Source organism: Schistocerca americana, chromosome 1 (genome assembly GCF_021461395.2).
Source record: "Schistocerca americana isolate TAMUIC-IGC-003095 chromosome 1, iqSchAmer2.1, whole genome shotgun sequence".
NCBI classification, from domain to species: Eukaryota; Metazoa; Arthropoda; class Insecta; order Orthoptera; family Acrididae; genus Schistocerca; species Schistocerca americana.
In genome coordinates, this window is record NC_060119.1 from 499,246,342 (window position 1) to 499,265,964 (window position 19,623).

General features: G+C 42.0%; 1 protein-coding gene across 1 annotated transcript in view; it reads left to right on the top strand.

Annotated features, from left to right (window-relative positions):
• Nucleotides 1–1,690: 1,690 nt before the first annotated feature.
• LOC124624262 overlaps nt 1,691–19,623 on the top strand; it is a 343,631-nt gene continuing 325,698 nt past the window's right edge. Inside the window, exon 1 of the mRNA XM_047149096.1 lies at nt 1,691–1,761. Within this exon, the coding sequence (XP_047005052.1) occupies nt 1,701–1,761 (61 nt within the window). The 5' untranslated portion in view covers nt 1,691–1,700. The remainder of the gene's footprint in view (nt 1,762–19,623) is intronic.

Genomic DNA, 19,623 nt, shown 5'->3' on the forward strand with positions numbered 1-19,623 from the left:
TTCGAAATAACCGTTTTCCAGTTTCTTATTGTTATTATTGTCTGCCCCCGGTAGCTGAGTAGTCAGCGCGACAGAATGTCAATCCTGCGGACCCCTGTTTGAATCCCGGCTAGGTCAGAGATTGTCTCCGCTCAAGGGCTGGGTGTTGTGTTGTCCTAATCATCATCATTTCATCCCCATCCATGTGCAAGTGGCCGAAGTGGCGTCAAATCGAAAGACTTGCCCCCGGCGAACGGTCTACCCGACAGTGCGCCCTAGTCACAAGACAGTGTTATTATTTCCAATAATAAACGTAGGCAATGAACAAAAGCTGAACAATTCCAAAACTCCCTCGGACCTTTACATTAGACGATTTAAGACACACAGAATTGAAATATCAGATAAAACCGGCAAATGAAACAAAACTTAGACGGTACACCTTTTACTGCTCACTTGTACTGAGGGATTGAATACTACAAAGCATCGCCAATATTCTCGTGTTTTTTTCTAATTTTTTAAACTCTGCTCAAAGATAATATTGTAACAGACGATCATACCATTATTTGAGTCTTATTAATAATCAGTGTTAAAGGTTGAAAAATCAATTCGGACAGCTCTTATTTTTTCGTGTTAAGTTATTCGTTTCCAAGGGTTACAAGCAGAGAAAGGAATATTATTTAAACACAGGCACCACATCACTTACTTTCTCTTTTGTTTCTAATTTTTTACTGTTGCCATAATTTCCTTTCTCTTTTATTATTTCATAGAAATGACAGATAAATAATAAGCTTTTGTGGAACATTTGTAGCATTATTTTTCTGTAAATATTTTAAATGAATATCGTGTCTTGTAGTCAAACATGATTATTTACTTTTTAATCAATCAGGTGCGGGGTCTTATACACTCCACGTACACGCTACACGATAACAGGTACATTATTGTCTCAGCAACGCTGTACTGATTCTTATGTCATGTGTTTGTTGGTCGTTTCTAACTGTCGGCTTTGTAACTGAAATAGCACTGATTGTTTTCCTATTTTCTATAATAATACAACATGTCAAACCAGTAGAAATTTTCGAATAAGCATTTGTTTTAAATACCAAAAATTTTAACATCTCTGCTATGGAAAACTGGTGTACGGTATTGTTTTTTATTCATTATTATTCTGAGCTAAAATACCAGTATCGGTTTTAACTGGTCGATTTTTTCCATTCCTAGTGCATGCTCCCATAGTTTGTCGGTTTTAATAATTTTCACACTATACTTGACTGCAGAAACCAGGAGTGGAGTAGCGAGAATATAGCTAATAAGTAATAATCATTCTCACTTGTCTTCCAGGCGCCCCAGTCGTAAGATGATAGCTCCAACTACACCATTTCTAGATGATGGATAAATGTGTAGCGATCCGCCCTATGACCTTTCGGTCTGTTCTCGCAGTTTCTTTGCTCACATCGGCAGCTCACAGCGCAGAAGCAGCAGCGTTGCAACGGGACGGTAAAAGGCATCGCGCGCCGTCTGCTGGGCTGGACGTTCGCCGTGGGCGCATCACCGCAGTTTGCGCTCCCGTTTCTCTTTTTTCTCTCCCGCCCCGGAGGGACGCGCTGTAAGGCGGTGTGCGCAAGCGCACATGTGTGCGCGTTCGGCGACGCGAGCGCCAATGTTTTGTTGCGGCGACCGCGGAGTCGCCGGCAATTCAGTACGTGCCGAGCGGGCATGTCGTCATGACGCCGATGTCGTCGCTCCTGTGGCTTCTGCTGCCCGCTCTGTTCGCCGGCGTCGCAGGTACGTCTTCGTGCAGGCGTCTACCCATTCCTGATTCTCTAGGTCTGAAGACTGCCATAGCTCAAAGATCTGCGGCTGAATGGACTAAATACATTTAAATGAACATGTCGGCTACGACATTTTTCCCTGTGCGTTTCCTGTATACCGTGAAGTCAACTTTTCCCCTTTTTTTATGTTGGCTACAAAACCTGTTTCGTGAAAATAAATTGTTTTCGACCAGGATCATTTGGGTAACGGTAATGATGGTAGTAATGTTTCATCTTTTAGCTTACGGCCAGTAAGCATTGAATTGGCATGGAGGATGCGTTTATGGCATCTAACTGTATCTTTATAAAAAAAGATCTATTAGTTTCATTTCTTTAGAGACGATGAAAAATCAAAGAGCTTGATAAGAGACTTTTGTGTGCACAGCATTTCTTTGCTATTTAATGTACTTCCGTGTACTTTTTGCCTTGTAGAATTGTTTCAAAGATGCTGCTCTGGAATCTAAATTTTTTGTATATTTAAACAACTATTTACCTTTACTGTGTAATCGAGATGGACACATCGTTAACAAGTTACATCTGCATTACTTACTATTTAAAAGAAATATTTATAATACAACTTCTCATTACCATACGACATTTACGTTATTGCAGTGCCTGTGTTATTTTGATAACGATGTAAAGTTGCTTTGGACACGAATTTCCCATTAATCCGAAATACTGTTTGAAATTTTGTATTTATGAAGCTGAGGTCAGAATCATTATTTTATGTTAAGCAATCTGCCTAATATCTGGACATTTTATAGCAGTAAAATATGATTTATGTACTAAGCAAAAAGCGACAATATTTTGCATGATCTTAATCCATTGTAATCAGAATTAAATCTAGTCATAACTGAAATCCTAACGAGAACAAATCGAATCACATCATTTGACTTGAAGCTTTATCGACTACTGAAATAAAAACGTTTTAGTATAGTACAGAATTTCAACACAATTCTCGTAACAAAACCTCCAATGTTGATTAAATGTTACGGTTTAACAGCTACGTAGCTTTGCGTACAGCTCATGGTAAATTATTTGACACCTCTGCAACTGCCGCTATGCTCATAGAAATACTACGTTAGACAAGCAGTAGTAATGATTTACGGTAGTCACATTACTTGTATATAACTGACAATTAATTCAGGTAACCATTAACTGGAAGAACGCTGCTGATATACTTCCAAATGTGCAAACTTATGACATTATTACCTACGTAATCGGTAGATGCTGTACTACTTGCAAACAAGAAGGTAAGTTTATATATAACTTGTAAAAATTATACAGAATCAAACGAAAAAAAGATCAGACTTATGTAATTCTGCTCATGCTTCGTAATCACGAGTTCCTTCTCCTTATTTATGGGGGTGCTGGAACATAGTGAAAAAGATGACATCATACGCTTTATATTCGGTACGCATTCCCCAATATTCATTGTTAAAAACCATTAAAAAGCCAAGATCGCACAAAACATTTTTTATTCAAGACGATGTGTATCAACAGTGTGAGCTGTCATCTTCACGTCTCAAACTTTTTTTTTTTTTTTTAAGTGAAACATGCTAATTTCACACTGAATCTCATGCAGAAGATGTCTTGAATAAATAATATTTTATGCGATCTTGACTTTTGAATGGTTTCTAACAATGATTTTGGGGAAAGCATACCGACTATAAGACGTATGTAATTATCTTCTTCGCCGGGTTCCAGCACGTACATAGACAAGGAGAAGGAACACGTGATTACGGTGCATGAGGAGAATAGCATGAGTATGATTTTTTTTTCTTTTGATTGCATATAATTTTTATAAGTTGTACCCTTTCTATATATCGGATCATACCTTCTTGTTTTGCAAGCAGTACAGCATCTACCGCTTGTGTAGGTAATAATGTCAGAAGTTTGCATATTAGGAAGTAAATCAGCAGCGTTCTTGGCTTTTCAACGGTTTTTAATAATTAAAGCTCATAATGAGAAAATTCAATCAATATTCAATGCTTTTCTTCGAAAAGAAACTTGTCGATATTTCGAAATTCCACGTATTTTTGTACATGGTTATAACGTTGTTCATAGGTGAAAGTACGTAAGCAGAGCGGAAAGTAACCCTCCTATGTCGTTTCTTGAATCGACTTTCCTACGTGTGGTGCATGAGATGTTGTTAAAAGAATTACGCTGTGGAGTCTAACATGTCCTAGTACATGCATGAAGTCGTTTAAGATACCACACAAATCATGAAGTAGGGTGGATGGTCATGGTCTTACATCTCCACGAGAATATCCAATGTCTGCCAGTGTCAGTCTTCGTTGAGTCACCTGGTACTGAACTAGATTAGCTTCCCTTTGCAGATTCATAATTCTCTCAATGATTTTAGTCTCTGCAGACGAGATCGTTAGAATACTTCAGCAGTTTGTCGTTGTATTGGTTAAATTTATGAGACATATTACAGCGTACACTTCCGTGGTACCGTTAAGTGATGTTAGGTATAAATCCATATTGTCACAAACTGCTGACTTACCAATTTTCCAGATAGAACAATCCCAGAGTAACTTTTTTCCTTAATATTACATAATACCAACGACTCATAACTCATCATTAATATCTAAATTCATCGAAGAATTTGTTAAGTAAATAATAATGTGTTTTTCTGCAATAAAATATATATTCCTCACTGTATGTTATAAAGCACTACCCGACAACTTGCTGTATTACGTTGGTTGTTTCTGCACATTATATAGGGTTCAATTTCACGCCGTCAGTGAAATCGTTAAAGATGACACATGGACTTGATTCGGGGAAAGACGTGAAAGAAATTGTCCGAAACCTTGTTGAAGAAGCTGCCACAGTATTTGCATGAAGTCCTTCAGGGATACCGCCCACAACTTAGTGTAGGGTGGCTGCATAAGGTACTCGGTTCCTCGATAATGTGTATCCAGCATCTGCCAAAGTTGAACTTTGTTGCGTTGCCTGCCGACTGTGGCGTTCCGTTAACTGTCCACTGACATTACCAAAGTTGTAAGCTTTTGCAGTTAAGAGATTGGTTTAATGTAGTACAGGATAACGGTCAAATTGCAGCAATATACACGTTTACGACAGCATTGCATGCGAAGCATATTTCGGTATTAAAACAAGCAAGAAGAATCTGTGTTTGCTCAATACAAAATGGTTCAAATGGCTCTGACCACTATAGGACTTAACTGCTGAGATCATCAGTCCCCTAGAACTTAGAACTACTTAAACCTAACTAACCTAAGGACATCGCACACATCCATGCCCGAGACAGGATTGAAACCTGCGACCGTAGCGTTTGCTCGGTTCCAGACTGTATCGCCTAGAACCGCTCGGCCACTCCGGCTGGCTGCTCAATACAAATTAAGCATCAAACACGCATGCGGTATGCCATTTCAAGGTAACGATGCATTGAAAATTTATCACAAACATGTCACCTTTATCATTGAATGTCAGTGTTGAGCAAACACAGATTCTTCTCGTTTGTTTTATTACCGAAATATGCTTCGTAGAAGTTTCTCCATCTTCAGTGGGTAAATAATACTAAGAGAACAAATGGACTTACCGAAAATAGAAAAACGTCTCGGAAAAGTTTTTAGGTATTAAAATAAACAAAAATTTGTGTTTTCTCAAGTCAAAACCACATTTCCGTATTACATATTAGAAAGCAAACGCGGACAAAAGAGAGCGTCAACCACAAGAAGATTTACATACAGAGTGTTTCACTTTTAAAGTGACCGCGAAAACGTCTGCGTGAGAGTAAGATAACAGGATTAGTGGTACAGATCGAAGTCGATTTGAAACCAACATTTAGAAAAGAACTTCAAATTCTAAATACATTACATTAGCCACGTGATTACTTTGCATTTTTCAATTCTGTAACCTTTGTTAATACATTGTTTCTGCAATACAATAGACTATGTAGTCATAGAATACTTATTCTCTTAAATGGTGAAGAATCATTTGTGTTTGGTATATAAGTGGCTTAAAACACAAATTTTCCGCTCAAATAAATCGTTGAGTTCTACATACTTGCTAATGAGTCGAATGAATGTAATTTGAAATGATGTGAAACAAACCTCCGATTATTTTTGGATTAATGAAATATGGGGAAAGAAAAAAAGAAGGGTTTGTCGATGATGCTATAATTCTGTCAGAGAAGGAAAAGGACTCGGAGGATCAGTTGAACGGGATGGATAGCGTCTAGAAAAGAGGTTATGAGATGAACAAGGATAAAATTAAAAGAATGGTAATGAGGTGTACTCGAATTAAACCAGGCGATTATGAGGCAGTTAGATTAGGAAACGAGACACCAAAAGTAAGAGGTAAGTTCGGCTACTTGGGGAACGCAATTACTGACTACGGTCGAAATAGACAGGATACAAAGTGCAGATAGGCAATTACAAGAAAAATATTTCTGAAATAGCAAAATTTGTTAATCCCAAATAAAAACTTAAATATTAGGAAGTCTTTTCTCGAAGTATTTGTCTGGAACGTAGTGTGATGTTTAAGTGTAATGTGGATGCTGACCAGCAGAGCAAGAAGAGAAAAAAAGATTTTTAAATGTGGGTTTTATAATGGAATAAGTATAGGACGTAAAAATTATAGCTGGAGACCAGACCACGATATGCAGACTACAGTAGACAGGTTCAAGTGGATGAAGGTTGCGGTAATTACGCAGAGAGGAATAGACGTGGAATGTTTAGACTACAGCGTGAAACATCGAACCAGGCTTGAAACTGAAGACCACAGCAACAAACAGTTGCAGATTTACTACATCAGCCAGATGATTAAGTTTGGAGATAAAATACGTGCAGAATGCGACAGACTTACATTAATAACAAAGGTCTAAGTCAGTCCCATATTCAGTAAATGGGCTTTGGGGACAAATTCGAGAATTCTGTATTGGCGTCCTGGACAACTTCCTGAAGCACGGTCTTTGCCGTTAACGGTGTGCCTCCGGGCGTCCCACCGAGCTGTTGTTTCCATTTTATGTGCAATATTTCGATGACCAACCCAGCCAGTTCCTTCAAATGCTGCGAGTTGGCTAGTTATGCGTATTTGCTGCCTGGACTCCAATCAGGGTAACACTCATTTCACAAGACTTCTCGCTAACGTCACGTCATTTCATCGACACACACAGTATCGACAAGCGCAGCAATTGCTATCGACTTTGCGCCAAAGAAGAAAATGAATTATTTTGCGTCTCGTTTCACTCGCAGAAATTTTAGCTGTCCTTTTACGTTCCTGCCCAAACGCACACACGGAAATCGCCAAGTATTTATGTCATTCTCTGTTCTGTAATCAGACGGAAACGTAAGTAAAATCGAAGATAGCAGAACATACTTGTGTTATAGTACAAGTAATCCCCATAATATGCTAACACCGCTACGATGAAAGGGGAAAACAAATTTACATGTAGTGTGATGCGAATCTACATCTCTTAACTCGAGAAACCACGACGTTATCCACTATCATACACTAGCATCTCGCTGTGTGCTGTTGGTCTCCTATCTAGGTTATCATGGTACCTCTTGAAAGCTTATATGTTTGCTGCGTTATTAAATGAGTTTAATGATAAAGTTGACATGTTTGTGATAAATTTTCAATGCGTCGTTACATTGAAACGGTATATCGCAAGCGTGTTTGACGCTTAATTCTTAAATTGTTGACGATAACGACTCACTGCTGAGAGAACACTCTTATATGAAAGCATTATATGTCGATAAATCATTATTTGATTTAATTAAAACAGTAATTATAATAAATCGTTTCATAAATCTCCGATATGCGTGCATAAAGTCTCGTGGGAGCCCTTGTCGAACGCTAACGAAAATCGATAGCAGTTCCCTAGGTTTTCGATAATGCGCGTGACAAAGTCTTGTGAAATGACTGTTACTACTGAAACTACTGTTGGCTTCGCTCTGGTATTTATAGCCGAGTTCGACTCCCGGCGCCCACTACGCACCTGCACATTCTTTCGTTTCCAGAAACGCACTGATTTTCGGTTGAACTTACATTCTCTTAGCGTTTCCCAGGTCTGGTGGATTTGGTGACTGGAGATTGCTTAAAAAATGGAGTACCAGACACGAAGACTGATCGAAACTGAAGTATCCGTCCCGTTGTATTAGGTTTACCGACATGTTTATTTCGAAAGACCCCTTAATTACGCTTTACCACAGACTTTGCGTTTTCACTGCGACACTGGTCTTATCGTATTTCATTTCACTGTTATATCCCAGGCAGCGCTCGGCGATACCTGATCTAGTCTGACCAACGCAACATATGTCACATGCGGCAAAGAAGCATTTTTAGGTAACTTAGATCGACTTTAACACAGCAAAGAAGACTTTCTAACTTTATTGACGCGTGAGAAATATGATGAATGACATATTGCCGTAGGAGTTTCCGATCTTTCCGGTTACTGGTCCAGCATAAGTTGGATAAGCGGTTCTTGGCTTTTCGGTCTCAGTTTCAGATATTTTGCCAGACGTTACCGCCGTCCGGTTTGGCCGAGCGGTTCTAAGCGCTTCAGTCTAGAACCGCGCGACCGCTACGGTCGCAGGTTCTAATCCTGCCTAGGGCATGGATGTGTGTGATGTCCTTAGGTTAGTTAGGTTTAAGTAGTTCTAAGTTCTAGGGGACTGATGACCTCAGAAGTGAAGTCCCATCGTGCTCATAGCCATTTGAACGAGGCGTTACGGAGATGCCCTAATTATGATTTTTACGGGAGGACCGCGGCTAATCGTTATCACTGTTTTGTACAAATTTATGGTTCATACGGAACGTGGACAGAAATGAAATTGACGAGCGTGGGAGCTCCAGATGGGCAGGCGAGATGAAGAAGTATCACTTTTGGAGCATGTCGGGCGAGACATGGACCATTTATTTTTGCGTCGTTTCAAGGCAGCAAATGATATAGCAGAAAGAGTGCAGAAAGGTAACCCGAAGATTGTGAGTTCGAATCCAAATGCGGAATTTTTCTTTTACTTAAAATTTTGTTACTTGTGCTGTAAATAATGAGAAGTAATGTTCAGTGTATTGTGTTTATTTATATTTTCATGACGGAAAATTTGGGATTCAGACGAATTTCCAGGGAGGTATTGTAAGGTGGAAACATTAGATACTTTCATTATTTTGCAATTGATAATTTGCACATGCTAGGTAATATTCATACAAAACAGTAAAAACAGTAATTTTCTCGGCGTCTTACACACGTTGTAAACGCTGGATTTTTACAATTATTCTGCTGTTTAACGTTTCTATACAAAAACAGATTTGGTTTACAAACCCTGTTTAAAAAGTTGGCAGTAAACCACGCGTAACACAACAGTTCACCAAATTTGGTGAGGATAGCTAGTGCTGATGTATAATAGAATGTATTTGGGTGCAGTTTTCTTGGGATGTCATTTATTTTTCTCTCGCCATGAGATAAGAGCAGTTTTGAATAATGATCAATTTGGACATCGCGGGGGTCTGCTAGCGGAGTTCGTATAGGGTGGGGTGGGGGAAGGAACGACACTAATACAGTTTGGATGCAACCCTTCTTTATCTTGAAAAATCTCGTCGTATAATTGTGGATTTGATTCCACTCCCTACGAATCAATTAGCACAACAAACTTGTTCTCCTGCATGTAGAGTTTCATCACATCAAATACAATGCATTTAGTTTCTTACCGGTTTATTTACATTGTAAGCAACGTAAAAACTGGAAACAAATGTCTCTGCAAAGTGACTCGATCCCCTGAATCTCGGATTACCGTTCTGTACTCTTTCCCCTACGCCAACCGCTGCGTGGAAACTACACAAACATAAATGGAACATGCCTCGTCAGACACGTGCCAATCACGCTGTTTTTTCTAAAATCTTGGCCGTCTGGAGCTCTCACTGCTGTCAGTTTCATTTATGGCCAAGCTCTGGATATATCATAAATTTGGATTATATCAGTGACGACGCATACGCCGGCACGGTAGCTCAGCGTGTTCGGTCAGAGGGTTAGCTGCCCTCTGTAATAAAAAAACTGAGCTAATCGATCAACAACGAACTTAAACGGATGTCTTACGACGTCCGCCCCGAGCAGATGCAACGAACAAAATCGAAGAAAATGAGATTAAAAAAACTATAGGCGCGGTTCTCTTGTTAGAGGAAATTGGAAATTTGTGGTAAGGACTATTGTGTTGGCAGAAGAGCAAACACCGTGTTACTAGTACAGGCCGAAATGCACGCGTTTTAGCTCACGCAGGCTGGCGTGAAGAGGGAGGAACTATACTGACGTGAGGTCTGGAACATGACAAGGAATGAGAATTCAGAAAGCGGACATAATTAGTTCGATACTTAACTTTAATCCATTAATGATGAACGTCGCTCTTGACGCTACATGATTCACAATATTATCTGTTAAGAATCCATTCTTGAACAATATGGCGCCTTGCTAGGTCGTAGCAAATGACGCAGCTGAAGGCTATGCTAAACTGTCGTCTCTGCAAATGAGAGCGTATGTATACAGTGAACCATCGATAGCAAAGTCGGCTGTACAACTGGGGCGTCTCTCTAGACTAGACCTGCCGTGTGGCGGCGCTCGGTCTGCAATCACTGATAGTGGCGACACGCGGGTCCGACGTATACTAACGGACCGCGGCCGATTTACATCCTTCTGAATCTGTTTAGTGTATTCATCTCTTGGTCTCCGTCTACGATTTTTACCCTCCACGCTGCCCTCCAATGCTAAATTCGTGATCCCTTGATGCCTCAGAACATGTCCTACCAACCGATCCCTTGTTCTAGTCAAGTTGTGCCACAAACTCCTGTTCTCCCCAATTCTATTCAATACCTCCTCATTAGTTATGTGATCTACCCATCTAATCTTCAGCATTGTTCTAACAATAACATTCATAATATCTGTGAGGGGCAACTCCGGTGAAGCTTTGCACAGGTGTTTTGGGTAGGGTCTGTAGTATGCCCGTAGATAGCGTCACGTCGTTCCCTTCAGTCCTGAGCGCATAGTGAGGGTGCAAAGATGCCTAGATGATAGTGCCTCCGCCAAGTATGAGTGCGTGCCAAGAGATTTCGCCTAATTTCATGCAACCCCACATAATGTAACTGTGATGTATTTCCTTCTTCATGACAATTCTCGGCTGCACACTGCAGGGGCAATGAGGACGGTCCTGCAGCATTTTCGATGAGAAGTGTTTGATCATCCACTACACAGTCAGGAATTGGCTCTCTCTGACATTCATCTCCGTTCAAATGAACAGCTGGCTGCAAAGACGACGTTTTAGGACAGACAACAAGCTGCAGTACAGCGTACAATATTACAGGGAAACACAGGAGGCTGCTTTTTATGCCCCTCAACTCTTATAACTGCCACCTGGTTTCTGTACAAATTGTAAGTATTCTTTCGCTTCCTGTATTTTACTGCTGCCCCCTTCAGAAACTGAAAGTGAGTATTCCAGTCAACATAGTCAAAAGCTTTCTCTAAGTCTATTAATGCTTGAAACGTAGGTTTCCTTTTCCTTAATCTATTTTCTAAGGTAACTCGTATGGTCAGTACTGCCTCAGGTGTTCCAAAATGTCTACGGAATCCAAACTAATCTTCCCCGAGGTCGGCTTCCATCAGTTTCTCCATTCGTCTGTAAAGAATTCGTGTTAATTTAGTATTTTGCAGCCGTGACTTATTAAACTGATAGTCAGGTAATTCTCACACCTGTCAACACCTGCTTTCTTTGGAAATGGAATTATTATATTCATCTTTAAGTGTGAGGGTATTTCACATGTCTCATACATCTTGCTCACCAGATGGAAGAATTCTGTCAGGGCTGGCTCTCCCAAGGTCATCAGTATTCCTAATGGAATGTTGTCTGCTGCCGTGGCTTTGTTTCGACTATCCAAGGATTTTTACTCCCCCTTGCCTTTCTGCCAGTATTATCTTCTGCTGCCTTCGATATTTCATCTCTCAAAGTTGTCCATTCGTTTTCTGTTGTGTTCCTTACACCAGAATGTCAATCGTTGCCTAATATGCCATCTGAAAATTTCAACAACTTCTGGTTCCTTCAACTTACCCAAGTCCTATTTCCTACCCTTCTCCAGTTTCTCCAGTTTCTTCAGTTCTGATTTGGACTTCATAACCAACAAATTATGTTCAGATTGCACATTTGTCTGCGTAAACGTTTTGCAGTCTAAAATCTGGTTTCAAAACCTCAGTGTTACTAGTACTTAGTCCATTTAAACACTAACTTTGTCTGCAGAACTTTTCCTCGTATACAACCTTCTTTCTTGATTTTTGAACCAAAGCAGTGAATGAATTGTGCTCGGTAGAAAATATTGTCAGTTGACTGCCTCTTTCATTCCTCTCCCCGAATAAAAATCGCCCTACTATTTTCTCTTCTTTTACTTTTCTGCTATCAAATTCCTCTCTCTCATCAGATGATGGACTGTAGCTCCGGATTTAAAACAATTCTTTTGTTACGACATGTGATTTACCATTATCTCCAGAGCGACCTTATGTTGCTATACAGACTCAAGAAGTCATGTAAAAGGACAATGCGGATGCCGCAAAAACCACAGTACTTGAAGATGTAGGCACAAGATCCCACACACTATTGCGCATAATTTTAAGTAATTCTCATGAACGAATTGCTGCAATCGTTATTTAAAAATGATGGAAAAAATTAAATAAAGAAACATTTGCGTGATATCATACGATTACCTTGTGACAAATGTGGGTTTACACTGTCTTTTTGTTGCAGTGGGCACTGGAGGCGCTTCAGATACAGCGAAAGGTGTGTGGTTCAATTAAGGCCTTACTACAGGCGCAGTAGATGGAAAAACTCCCAGATTACTTGTAAAACTTCCCTGGACGGGAGGGTACAAACCCTCACACCTCGCCCTCCCTTTCTATAAAGACAGAGAGCCGGCCGAAGTGGCCGCGCGGTTCTGGCACTCCAGTCTGGAACCGCGAGACCGCTACGGTCGCAGGTTCGAATCCTGCCTCGGGCATGGATGTGTGTGATGTCCTTAGGTTAGTTAGGTTTAACTAGTTCTAAGTTCTAGGGGACTAATGACCTCAGCAGTTGAGTCCCATAGTGCTCAGAGCCATTTTTTTATAAAGACAGAGAGAGAAAGAAGGAGGAGGAGGGAGTCGGACACAGTGCAATGGCGGACGCCGCCATAGCGATCACAAGAAAACAAAAGACAGTCGTGTTCTCCTCTGTCAAAGCAACGTACACAAAGTGCACGAAGTGAAGATGATACATAAAAATATGCAAATATGTAATTATGAAATTATAGTACGGCAGTGAAGTGCAGTGTACAAAAAAATTCAAAGCCGTTGCATAAAAGAACACAAGAGATTAACATACGGAATAAACCCTGAGTTTTAAAGTAAAAAAGTAATGTTAAACATGAGAACTGATGACGATGTCGCTAAAGCAAGTTGCAAATAAAACCAAATGGTTCAGATGGCTCTGAGCACTATGGGACCTAACTTCTTATTTGAGGTCATCAGTCCCCTATAACTTAGAACTACTTAAACCTAACTAACCTAAAGACATCACACACATCCATGCCCGAGGCAGGATTCGAACCTGCGACCGTAGCGGTCGCGCGGTTCCAGACTGAAGCGCCTAGAACCGCTCGACCCCAGCGGCCGGCAAATAAAACAAAAATTATTACTGCGACCGCTGAAGGTGCTTTAAGTAAAATGACACGCGTCTGGTCCAGACAATAGTTTTTACGACCTCAAATGCCGGAATATCTACCATGTTACTTGTAATTAAATGTCTTCGTTAACTATTTAGAACGTAACGTGCAACAGCGTAATGAATGTGTACGGACGAGATTAGGCTTGCAACAAATTACGGAAGAGTTAAGCATTCTTTTTACGAAATTTTAGGCACTTTGTAGTGCCTCCTCTCTTTATATGATACGTTTATCTGGATAGGACGTTATTCGTGGAAACTACCAGGCATAAAGCGTCGCACGGAAAGTTCTGCGACCTTCTACGGCGCAATTTCAGCGCCACAGGCAGATGCCCTCGACACGAGAGGCGATTCCAGAGTTTACTGTAGATGTTGGTGTTCCGAGGACAACATTCCGGCGCAGGGAATCCCAGCAGTGACGCGAATAGCGGCCATGTGTCTCCTGCTCCACCCACCCCCGTCCTCCACTTCTGCAGTGTCCAACTGCGGCTGGGCCGGCGTTATCTGGCTCGGACCGCGCCCTCTGCCAGGGCGGCCTCAGCTGCAGACCGCAGCCTCCACCCCCGCCCGCCCCTACCCTTTACTGTTCCTCCCCCGGCCTCCCAAGCCTCTGGACTGGGCCGCACAATGCTGCCGCTTGCGTCAGTAACGAGCCCCATTCACGCCGGATCACCGCAGCGCTCGCCGTTATGTCTCCTCTTCCGCTGGAATCACCTTTGAAGCTTTCGAAACTTTACCCGTTTGCCTCCGGATGGAGGTCGCCTTCTCTTCTGATCGCTCGACGTTCTTGTCAATGTCCTTTTTATCCAAACGTATTTTCTTCTTTCGCAATTCGCAATAGAGGTTTCTGTTTCGGTTGGGCGGCCACTGTTTCGGCGGCTCCCGTTCTTAAAATAATGATGAGATATTCATTTAAGAGCTATTACCCTTCAATCCCGAGCGCTAATGTGCTGTAGAAATGTAAGGTATCCGTGCTTTTATTATAAACGGGAAAGTGTGTTGATCTTTTAACTTTTTATGACTGAACCGCTGAACCGATTTCGATGTTATTTGGTGAGGAAATAGGTTGAACCCCGAGGGACAGCACAGGCCACTTTAGAAACTGCGTAGTACAAGGTATTTAATGAGTTGAGAAATACTCTTCGAATTATGGACAAATACTTACTCTATAAAAAAGCTCTATATTCTTTGAATTTTGAACTTTATCATATTTGTGAAAATTCCTTTGAAATGTACCTGTTACTAGGGAATAATTATTCTGACAGAGTGAGCTAAAATGTTTGATATTGTTGTTTTTGTTGTGGTCTTCAGTCCTGAGACTGGTTTGATGCAGCTCTACATGCTACTCTATCCTGTGCAATCTTCTTCATCTCCCAGTACCTACGGAAGCCCACATCCTTTTGAATCTGCTTAGTGTATCCATCTCTTGGTCTCCCTCTACGATTTTTACCCTCCACGCTGCCCTCCAATGCTAAATTCGTGATCCCTTTATGCCTCAGAACATGTCCTATCAACCGATCCCTTCTTCTGCTCAAGTTGTGCCACAAACTCCTGTTCTCCCCAGTTCTATTCAATATCTCTTCATTAGTTATGTGATCTACCCATCTACATTTTATATCCTCTCTACTTCGACCATCATCAGTTATTTTGCTCCCCAAATAGCAAAACTCCTTTACTACTTTAAGTGTCTCATTTCCTAATCTAATTCCCTCAGCATCACCCGACTTAATTCGACTACATTCCATTATCCTCGTTTTGCTTTTGTTGATGTTCATCTTATATCCTCCTTTCAAGACAATGTCCATTCCGTTCAACTGCTCTTCAAAGTCCTTTGCTGTCTCTGACAGAATTACAGTGTCATCGGCGAACCTCAAAGTTTTTATTTCATCTCCGTGGATTTTAATACCTACTCCGAACTTTTCTTCTGTTTCCTTTATTGTTTGCTCAATATACAGATTGAATAACATCGGGGATAGGCTACAACCCTTTCCAACCACTGCTTCCCTTTCATACCCCTCGACTCTTATAACTGCCATCTGCTTTCCGTACAAATTGTAAATAGCCTCTCGCTCCCTGTATTTTACCCCTGCCACCTTCAGAATTTGAAAGAGAGTATTCCAGTCAACATTGTCAAAGGCTTTCTCTAAGTCTACAAATGCTAACAACGTAGGTTTGCGTTTCCTTAATCTTTCTTCTAAGAGAAGTCGTAGGGCCAGTATTGCCTCACGTGTTTCAGTATTTCTACGGAATCCAAACTGATCTTCCCCGAGGTCGGATTCTACCAGTTTTTCCATTCGTCCGTAGACAATTCGCGTTAGTATTTTGCAGCTGTGGCTTATTAAACTGATAGTTCGGTAATTTTCACATCTGTCAACACCTGCTTTCTTTGAGATTGGACTTATTATATTCTTCTTGAAGTCTGAGGGAATTTCGCCTGTTTCATACATCTTGCTCACCAGATGGTAGAGTTTTGTCTGGACTGGCTCTCCCAAGGCTGTCAGTAGTTCTAATGGAATGTTGTCTACTCCCGGGGCCTTTGTTTCGACTTAGGTCTTTCAGTGCTCTGTCAAACTCTTCAGGCAGTCTCATATCTCCCATTTCATCTTCATCTATATCCTCTTCCATTTCCATAATATTGTCCTCAAGTACATTGCCCTTGTATAAACCTTCTATATCTTCCTTCCACCTTTCTGCTTTCCCTTCTTTGCTTAGAACTGGGTTTCCATCCGAGCTCTTGATATTCATGCAAGTGGTTCTCTTTCCTCCAAAGGTCTCTTTAATTTTCCTGTAGGCAGTATCTATCTTACCCCTTGTGAGATAAGCCTCTACATCCTTACATTTGTCTTTAGCCATCCCTGATTAGACATTTTGCACTTCCTGTCGATCTCATTTTTGAGACGTTTGTATTCCATTTTGACTGCTTCACTTACTGCATTTTTGTATTTTCTCCTTTCATCAATTAAATTCAGTATCTCTTCTGTTACCCAAGGATTTCCACTAGCCCTCGTCTTTTTACCTACTTGATCCTCTGCTGCCTTCACTATTTCATTCCTCAAAGCTACCCATTCTTCTTCTACTGTATTTCTTTCCCCCATTCCTGTCAATTGTTCCCTTATGCTCTCCCTGAAACTCTGTACTTTCAGTTTACCCAGGTCCCATCTCCTTAAATTCCCACCTTTTTGCAGTTTCTTCAGTTTTAAAATGCTTGATATGTTCTATATAATACGTTTCAATAAAGTGAATGCAGCGCTTATACAATCCTCACACACACTGTGTGATCAAAAGTATCCGGACACCACCAAAAACATACGTTTTTCATATTAGATGCATCGTTCTGCCACCTGCTGCTAGGTACTCCATATCAGCGACCTCAGTAGTCATTAGACATCCTGAGAGAGCAGAATGGGGCGCTCCGCGGAACTCACGGACTTCTCACGTGAACAGGTGATTGAGTGTCACTTGTGTCATACGTCTGTACGCGAGATTTTCACACTCCTTAACATCCCTAGGTCCACTGTTTCCGATGTGATGGTGAAGGGACACGCACAGCACAAAAGCGTAAAGGCCGACCTCGTCTGTTAGGCAGACATCTATCCAGACCATCACACACGAATTCCAGACTGCATCATGATCCACTGCAAGTACTATGACGGTTAGGTGAGAGGTGAGAAAACTTGGATTTCATGGCCGAACGGCTGCTCATAAGGAACACGTCACGCCGGTAAATGCCAAACGACGCCTCGCTTGGTTTAAGGAGCGTAAACATTGGACGGTTGAACAGTGGAAAAACGTTGTGTGGAGTGACGAATCACGGTGCACAACGTGGCGATCCGATGGCAGGGTGTGGGTATGTGCCAAAGCCCGATGAACGTCATCTGGCAGCGTGAGTAGTGCCAACAGTAAAATTCGGAGGCGGTGGTGTTAAGGCGCGGTCGTGTTTTCCATGGAGGGATCTTGCACGGCACAGGCCTACACTATTGTTTTAAGCACCTTCTAGCTTCCCACTGTTGTGGCGGAGTGGTTACACGACAATAACATCTCGGAAATGGACTGGCCTGCACAGAGTCCTGACCTGAATCCTATAGATAGATCTATTGGAATGCCGACTTCGTACCAGGCCTCACCGACTGACATCGACACCTCTCCTCACTGTAGCACTCCGTGAAGAATGGGCTGCCACTCCCCAAGAAACCTTCCAGCACCTGATTCAACGTATGCCTGCGAGAGTGGAAGGTGGGCCAACACCATATTGAATTCCAGATGGGGGGCGCTAAGAACTGGTAAGTCATTTTCAGCCACTTGTCCGGATACTTTTGATCACACAGTGTGCGTCCATACTAGCATTATTAAACACGAAAATAACTGTGTTCGCTACGTTTTCGTGGCTTAAACCGATGACGATGAAATGTGATATGGAGATAGCTTTAACCCTGAGGGATAACGAAGTTTACATTAGAAAGTAGAAATAAAACTCGACTCCGAAGAGCCTGAGGTAGAGAAAGGATTATCTTTCTTTACATCAGCGAATATAAGCCATGTGCAAAAAGCATTAAATTTGTTGCATAATCTACACATTATATGATGTATAGCTGTTTCAACAACGTGATGTGTAGAGGCACCGTGCTCCTGCTTACGTCCTATAAGTGCACTGCTCAGCAGACACACTGATTGGGGAGGGGGGGGGGGGAATGGAGGCACATCACGAGCTAAACTTCTGCGAACACACTCACTGACACACACACACACACACACACACACACACACACACACACACGTGAGGGTAGCTGACGTCACAGCACGTACAATAGCTTGCTCACCGTCATCATCATAACAAAACTACAAGATGGGCGAGAAGTCCCCACAACCTTTAGTGTCGAATGCTAATAGATTTAATTTATTTTGGCACAAGTACTTACTTACATATTACACGTCTAATACACTACTGGTCATTAAAATTGCTACACCAAGAAGAAATGCAGATGATAAACGGGTATTCATTGGACAAATATATTACACTAGAACTGACATGTGATTACATTTTCACGCAGTTTGGGTGCATAGATCCTGAGAAATCAGAACCAGAACAACCACCTCTGGCCGTAATAACGGCCTTGATACGCCTGGGCATTGAGTCAAACAGAGCTTGCATGGCGTGTACAGGTACAGCTGCCCATGCAGCTTCAACATGATACCACAGATCATCAAGAGTAGTGACTGGCGTATTGTGACGAGCCAGTTGCTCGGCCACCATTGACCGGACGATTTCAATTGGTCAGAGATCTGGAGAATGTGCTGGCCAGGGCAGCAGCCAAACATTTTCTGTATCCAGTAAGGCCCGTACAGGACCAGCAACATGCGGTCGTGCATTATCCTGCTGAAATGTGGGGTTTCGCAGGGATCGAATGAAGGGTAGAGCCACGGGTCGTAACACATCTGAAATGTAACGTCCACTGTTCAAAGTGCCGTCAATGCGAACAAGAGGTGACCGAGACGTGTAACCAATGGCACCCCATACCATCACGCCGGGTGATACGCCAGTATGGCGATGACGAATACACGCTTCCAATGTGCGTTCACCGCAATGTCGGTAAACACGGATGCGATCATAATGATGCTGTAAACAGAACCTGGATTCATCCGAAAAAATGACGTTTTGCCATTCGTGCACCGAGGTTCGTCGTTGAGTGCACCATTGCAGGCGCTCCTGTCTGTGATGCAGCGTCACGGGTAACCGCAGTCATGGTCCCCGAGCTGATAGTCCATGCTGCTGCAAACGTCGCCGAACTGTTCGTGCAGATGGTTGTTGTCTTGCAAACGTCCCCATCTGTTGACCCAGGGATCGAGACGTGGCTGCACGATCCGTTACAGCCATGCGGATAAGATGCCTGTCATCTGCTAGTGATACGAGGCCGTTGGGATCCAGTACGGCGTTCCATATTACCCTCCTGAACCCAACGATTTCGTATTGTACTAACAGTCATTGAATCTCGACCAATGCGAACAGCAATGTCGTGATACGATTAACCACAATCGTGATAGGCTACAATCCGACCTTTATCAAAGTCGGAAACGTGATGGTACGTATTTCTCCTCTTTACACGAGGCATCACAACAACGTTTCACCAGGCAATGCCGGTCAA